The sequence below is a fragment of the Aricia agestis genome, chromosome 22, assembly GCF_905147365.1.
Source record: "Aricia agestis chromosome 22, ilAriAges1.1, whole genome shotgun sequence".
Lineage (NCBI taxonomy): Eukaryota > Metazoa > Arthropoda > Insecta > Lepidoptera > Lycaenidae > Aricia > Aricia agestis.
Genome location: NC_056427.1, coordinates 4,108,295 through 4,116,130, shown reverse-complemented (window position 1 = coordinate 4,116,130; position 7,836 = coordinate 4,108,295). Strand labels below are relative to the sequence as shown.

Sequence of the window (7,836 nt, the reverse complement as noted above, 5' to 3'; positions counted from 1 at the left end):
AGCGGTAGCAGGCATACATTTTAGATACAGGAATAAATTGAATGTAGCGTCTATTCTCCGTCATACATCATATTTTCTCTAAGGTCATACGAATTTTGGATGTAATATGTATGTTTTTTTGTTTGTGTTCGCATATCTCCGGAACCACGAGTCCGATTTGAGTAAATAATTATTCTTTTGTTGTACCAGGTATTGTTCAACTTAGGGAACACTGCAAGTTTCATCAAAATCGGTTCAGTAGTTTTTGAGATAGGGAATTTAATTATCAATTAAGGACGTACAATTTTGAAGTCAGTTTTATCTTTTTAAAATACTATTATTCCCAAATCAAAAAAGTGTACAACACCACTAAAGACTACATAATGATCCTGTCAAAATCATGAAAAAATATAGCTTTTGTAATATTGTAATATTTGATTAAAGAGCAATTTATGAAAAAAAAAATACGTTGCTATATGGATAATGATAATACATGTAAGAAAATAATAAGGACAATGGACTCACTCCTTATTATTTTCAATAAAATATAATATAAGGACAGTAATTAGAGTTAGAAATTGTGTTCACATCCACCAAGAAATCATTTTTAATAATTCAACCCTTTCTTTTTTTTTCGTTAGGGAATGCTTTTACGCATCCTCGGGGCCTGGGGAGGACCATCGAGGTATGTGGGACTCCCCGGGGCTTACGGAAGACGCACCCGGGACTACTCACTAAAACCCCAACGAAGTTCCTGCTCCTGAAGATTAATTCAAATAATTCAACCCCTAGGGGGGTAAAAATTTCAAAACGCGGAAAAAACCGTTAAAAAGCTTTTTCCAGTTCAATTCAGTCCCATTCTTATCAAACTACAAAATGATATTCTATGAAGATTCTCTTATTTGGGCAGTCCAGTTAATGATAAATATTAACGAGATGATTCCTATACGTTAATAAAGAAATTAATTATTACATACAATATTATACATCTTATGAGAATATGACACAGTTCAAATAGTAATATATTAACTACATATAAAATGTTATCTGAATATATTAATTAGGCGTATTTTGATAAAGAAACAAGGAAATAACAGAGTCATTAACTTGTATCGAGAACGATTTGTTCTGTCAAAACAAAATGTTTTATTGTTTCTGGATTTATATGTATTGAGAAACTTTGTATGGAAAAAAAGAAAAAAAAAATATACTTACGTTGACTATGAGCCGCGGGAAAGGACATTGAATACTTTTTATCCCGGAAAAAGGACATTGCCAATCCTTATATGGAAGTTGGCCCAAGTGCTGCCCACAATGAAGCCATGGTGCATTTTGTTCTTCATGCCAACCCTAACCTGTAAACCAAAGCGCTCGAAAATCTATCCCAGGGGTCAAGAGAAATTTTTTTTTGTTTGTAGTGAATTATTTATTTACGAAATATGAATTTGACAATAAAAAGCAACTATTGCATATTTATTACTTCAGTTTAACATCATCATATCAGTCACAGGACGTCCACTTTTATAGTTTTACATATATAAATGTAAATCAATATTATTCATCAATCGATATTTACAATAATTAACAAAAGTAATCAGTTGGTAACAGCTGTGGCAGTGACTATTACTTATTGTACTGTACTAGTATATCTATAAAAATACTATACAACATTTACATTACAATCATTATCATCATCAGCATTTCAGCCACAGGATAACATTACAATAAAACAAATAAGATACTAGTCGTCATCATCGTCGTCGATTATAATTCTATCTAGGAATAAATAAGGGTACCTTATCGCGTCGAGATGCCTGCCCACCCCAAAAACCATGTTATGCATATGGTAGGTATTTTTTATCGGAGCGGAGCATACAAAAGACCGGTTTATGGAGTTATGCGATACGTATGACAGGAATAAGTTAGGTGTGCATTTTTTAACGTGAAAATCATAATATTAATACGTGAACGAAAAACTTTGTAACCCATTTTACGAAAAATGGGGAAACGTAGGTGCATGAAATTTTGCACAGTTATCGTTTATATGGTGAAGGAGTGCATCGAACTTATATTATTTTGAAATTATGCTTTTATCATACATTTTTTTTAACAAATAAAACATTACACACACTACAACACACACACATAAGAAATGACATATTTTTGAGTGGCAAGCCTATACATACGAATTATACTCTTTTATTTATGGTTGAAGTCTGTTGACAACAAGTTGACACATTGAAAATGGATTATAGTTTTTTTAATTGAATCTTAGCTACTATTAAACAATGCTTACACGGCCAGTCTGAGATCAGCAAAGACCCAGAGACAATGATAAATTCAATATTTTTTACAAAAATATATAGGTAGTAGTCCTAATGTCGCTGACACTAAGGTCGAATTTCGACCATTGGGCGATCTCTAGTGTAACTAATTAAACAAAAAATACTTCAAACACAGAAAAACCTTAAAAAATAAGATGTATTCAAATTAATAACTCCTGGGACCGATTTTTTTAAATTATTTTTTTAATGTATTGTAGTCCAAGGAGAACTAGTTGGCACTACTCCCACGTGTGGGCACCACTTGGGCCAAACCCTGTCAATGTCCTTTAGGATTTCCGGGCGACATATCTAGTACTTATTAATTACCAAATTATATGATAATTTGGTAATTAGTACTATAATATAATATTAGTAAGAAGGATATTAAATTAATCAAATCTAAGTAAGTGTTCCTTAACCTGCGTAACATTTCTACTTATTTTATTTTTGGCTAAATTTTACTCCACAGACTTGGATAACAATTTCACCAGGTTAAGGGTTAACTAGTATAAAAACTAGCGCCGTTGGATTGTCTGTCAGTCTCTCTCTGTCGTTGCTTCGGTCAACATCCTTGATAAGGTTAGTGACCCCGTTCTGATTCAATGTGATTTAAGTGTAAATAACATTAAGAGGATACACCAGGGGCGAAAGAAATTGAAAATAGGTATTTGAAAATGTATTGCAGTCTCACCAATCTCAAGTCTCCCACTGCAGAGCGCGATAGAGACAACACGACAAAAGTTCTAATAAAAGAACAGAAAATCTTCGATTCGTTGTCCGGTGATTCCTTCTCCAAAACTTAACCGATTAAAGTACTTTTTTCATTAAGAATTAAAGCAAGGCTTGAGCTATGTTCCCGTGTTTTATTTTTTTTTGTATATTTTATCCAGTTTTGTTTTCTGTGTGTTTGAACATAGAGGAAAATCTGGTCATTTTTTTTGGTTTTGGACGTTCTTATCTTTTTTAATAATAAAATTATGAAAAAAAAGAAAACATAGGGACATGCTCATAGTGGCCATAGATATTCAGGAAAAAAAATCATAACTCTACCGGCATTATCCAGGGAGGAAACAGGGGACAACGTTTGTATGGAAAAACGGCGGTGTGGACTCCTCTTAAAACTTATAAAATATCTATTTTAAAATGTCTTCTTAAATGGAGGCATGTTATATCCATAATATTATAATTGTGAAAGTGTGTCTGTCTGTCTGTCGGCCTGTCTCCACTAATCTCCACGTCACGACGTCATCAACGTGGAACGTTGCGGTAACGTGGCACGGTACGTTGACGTGACGTGAAAATTTACGTCAACGTAACGTGAAAATTCACGTCACGATGTAGCAACATTTTATGTCTTTTTTTTCTTAAATCTCTCTCTCCGTCTTCATAACAATAGCAGAAGCATATTAACCCATCGATCGTGGAAAAACGAGACAATAAAATATTATATTCTATTGTGTCTCGTTCACCTTGATGAATTAATACTTATTGTGCGGTCCATATCTAGATAAGTAGTGAAGAATGTAGCAGTTTTACAGGGCATCGTGACGTGCAATGTTGGTACTACACTGTGACGTGCATTTTCACGTTACGTTGACGTAAATTTTTACGTCACGTCAACGTCCCGTGCCACGTTATCGCACCGTCCCAGGTTGACGACGTCGTAACGTGGACATGTGGATAGGATAGGCCCACCTCTTTATGCTTAAAATGCTAAACCGAATTTATAAAACTTAGTATGGGGACTTGGAGACGGGGACAGATAGTTTTTGTTGTCGAAAAACGCACAATATACAAGGTGTAACAAATTACGAATGAATTATGAGTGGTAACTTTAGGATATGTATGAATCATGAGCTGTATTGAGCTCATCGTAAAAGGTCTTGGCGCGTCTTTTTCGGCTCTCCTATTCCACTGGCATCGTCCCGGCTTCCTGGAAGACAGACTTGGTGCACCCGATCCCCAAAAAAGGTGACCGCTCAAATCCTTCCAACTACAGACCAATCGCTATAACCTCTCTCTTCTCGAAAATAATGGAATCCATTATCAATAGCCAGCTTCTTCGATACTTGGACGGCCAGGGACTGCTAAGCGACAAACAATACGGGTTCCGTAAGGGTCGCTCGGCTGGTGATCTCTTGGCATACCTGACTCATCGTTGGGCTCAGGCAATTGAGTCGAAGGGAGAGGCATTGGCTGTTAGATTGAATATTGCAAAGGCCTTTGATCGGGTTTGGCATAAAGCGCTGCTATCAAAGCTTCCATCATACGGGCTGCCCGAGAAATTATGTAAGTGGGTCACTAGTTTCTTAGCAGACAGAAGCATAAAGGTCGTAGTTGACGGCGAATGCTCGGAAATTCAGTCTGTTAATGCTGGTGTCCCTCAGGGCTGTGTACTATCGCCTACTCTATTCATACTGCATATCAATGACATATTACAAACCAACGGCATTCATTGCTATGCGGATGATAGTACAGGTGATGCTGTATATACCGGCTCCCCTAATATTTCTCGGCAAAATGTCACTGAGAGTCGAAACGAACTTGTGTCTAAGGTAGAGAATTCATTGGAGAAGGTCTCTGAATGGGGTAGACGTAACTTAGTCCAATTCAACCCCACCAAGACACAAGTCTGCGCGTTCACCACTAAAAAGTCACCAATGGTCGTTTATCCTCGTTTCGAGGGCACATCTTTAACCATCTCCCCTAGCATGAGATACTTGGCGTCAACATATCGAGCGAAGTCCAGTTCCGATATCATCTTGAGGGTAAGGCCAAATTAGCCTCGAAGAAGCTTGGTGTTCTTAACAGAGCGAGACAGTCCAGTCCAACCAGCGAGCGAGAAAGTCAGTCCGGACCAACGCCTACAACTCTACAAGGCGCAGGTTCGGCCTCATATGGAATATTGTTCTCATCTCTGGGCAGGGGCGCCAAAATACCAACTGCTCCCTCTGGATCGTATCCAACGAAGGGCTGCTCGAATTGTTGACTGCCATAGTGTTTCAAACAGCTTGGACCCCTTGGAATTACGCCGAGATGTAGCTTCACTTTGCATCCTCTATCGGTTGTATCACGGGGAGTGTTCTGAGGAATTGTTCGGAATCATACCACCTGCAACTTTTCGCCATCGTCCCACGCGAAAAACATACCATCCTCATCACCTTGATGAGTGGCAGTCTTCCACAGTGCGTTTTTCGCGTAACTTTCTGCCGCGCACTGTAAAACTCTGGAATTAACTGTCACCAGCAGTATTTCCGGACCGATACGACCTGCAAACCTTCAAGGAAAGAGCGTATTCCCTCTTAAAAGGCCGGCAACGCACCTGCAGCTCTTCTGATGTTGCGAGTGTCCATGGGCGACGGTAGTTGCTTACCATCAGGTGACCCGTTTGCTCGTTTGCCCCCTTATTTAATAAAAAAAAGTAGCAGCACTAAAAAAGTGAATTTTTCGCGCTGCTATTTTCAAGGTAAACTCTGAATAAGGAACACATAATTATACACCCTCAAGTATTATCACTTAGTTTTTAGAAACGGAGTTATGCCATTTAGCTCTGAATAATATTATTCTTCCAGATGCTGAAATTCCTCCTTCTCATCCTGACGCTGTACAGCATCAACGCGACCCTGATCTTCGAGTGGAAGACCGTGGACCTACAGTTCCCATCACCAGAGGTCAGACAGAGGATGATAGAAGACCAGAGCTTCATAACAGAAGACATCAACATCAGAAGAGTTGCAGTCTATGAAGATAAGCTGTTCATTCAGCTATACCAAGCTAGAGGAGCACCGCTGTCATTGGCATACGTGAACTTGACAGGTACGTGGTATTTTATATTTTATATGCGGGCTCAACACTCGCGGCGCGAATCACGGCCGCCACTTATATATATACTCGTCAATTCAGGCTTGATAATCAGGGCGAGCGAAGCGAGTCCTAGTATACCGCACAACGCGAGCACGTTTGTGGTACACTTTACGGAAATCTATCACGCCTATTGATTTGTGCTTTAACATAGTAATTTTTATTTACATGTAAATGTGATATTATCGGCCAGTCAAGGTTTGGTTACTATTAAATTGTATAAAAAAGTGTGACTAGACGTATGTGAATTATAATAATTGTATAAGTTGATAAAAATGTTTCTCATTCACAGACACCTCAACGAAATCACCAATATTAATACCATACCCGAGTTGGTCAGCACACTTCGACACGTTAGAAGAAAGCCGCCTCATCCATGATGTTATGGCCATCAGAGTTGACCGATGCCACCGACTTTGGGTCCTCGACAGAATCAACGAAGGATACCTTACTCATCATGCCTTAATCATCTTCGACCTGGCTACAGATCAGATCATCAAACGACACAAGTTCTCCAACCCAGGTTACCGCATAGCCATGGCGATTGAAGATGCTAATTGTGGTGATACCTACGCGTTCACCAGTGATGACTATTCTGGAGATATCTGGGTATACTCCTTGAAGAAGAATGAAACTCGGTGTATCCCCGGGGATAAGATATCCAGCATGATATTCACATCGAATTCGATTTATTATAACAAGGGCAAAGATGTGTTTTATGTGGCGACAGAGAAGCTAAGAAAATCAGCAAATGTCAAAGATTTTGAGCGCAAAAGTGATATAAGTGCAGATTTGCTGATATCAGCGTTGGATACTAAGAGGAATATTTTATATTATGCTAACAAATATTGTGAATGTAATGACATACATACGGTATGCTGGGATGCGACTAAGCCATGCGACCGGCACGACTGGCGACTGGGAAACTATACGACATTTCAAGTTACCGATTTAATTTTGAATAAAGATACACTTTATGTACTGGAGGCTACATTATCTTTCAGATCAGAAGTTCAGTATAAATTTCACTCTGTATCTCTGACAGAAAAATTATAATGTAAGGAGTGTATAATAGCTATTGTAATGTTGTAGTGTTTGTGTATTCATTAAATGATTTTAAATCTGTGTTTACTATTAATCAGATAAAAACTATTTTTACGCTTTGTCTGGTTATACTATACATATATATAGTAAACACAAACAAAGCTCTATCTATATCCGCTATCTATCTATCTATTTATTTGTGAACTCTCCTGCCTTACAAGGTTGCCTGTTAGAGATCGCTTATATAATAATAACTAGCTGTTTGACCGAGCTTCGCTCGGTATTCGATAAAACACTAATTAAATTACATTTTCTAAAAATGATTCCTAGCTAGATCGATTTATCGCCCCCGAACCCGGGGGCGATAAATCGATCTCGGAATATACAAGAATTGCTCGTTTAAAGATATAAGATATATAAAGCCGACCGATAAGGCCGCCCTTGCCCACATTAATGTCTTAGTTTTTAAGTTTGTATACCTATTTATATGTGAGCAATAAAGTATTTATCTATCTATATATACCCCCCCTCTCCCACTCCCACTCCGACCAGCACAGCGGTGCGGCGTTGGCACACTTCGGCACGGTGTTTGTTTGCGTATGACTAGACGCTTAAGTTGATAAAAATG

General features: G+C 38.2%; 1 protein-coding gene across 1 annotated transcript; it reads left to right on the top strand.

Annotated features, from left to right (window-relative positions):
- The first annotated feature begins 5,875 nt into the window (after positions 1 to 5,875).
- Positions 5,876 to 7,220, top strand: LOC121738252 (protein yellow-like). The gene is made up of 2 exons (XM_042130205.1): positions 5,876 to 6,119; positions 6,457 to 7,220. The coding sequence occupies exons 1-2, from the start codon at positions 5,876 to 5,878 to the stop codon at positions 7,218 to 7,220; spliced, it is 1,008 nt and encodes a 335-aa protein (XP_041986139.1).
- Positions 7,221 to 7,836: the final 616 nt, after the last annotated feature.

What these genes read in the sequence shown, in the direction of transcription:
- LOC121738252 (XM_042130205.1), top strand. Translation starts at nt 5,876, where the DNA reads ATGCTGAAATTCCTCCTTCTCATCCTGACGCTGTACAGCATCAACGCG. An exon ending in GGCATACGTGAACTTGACAG is followed by an intron (nt 6,120 to 6,456) that starts GTACGTGGTATT and finishes TCTCATTCACAG; the next exon opens with ACACCTCAACGAAATCACCA.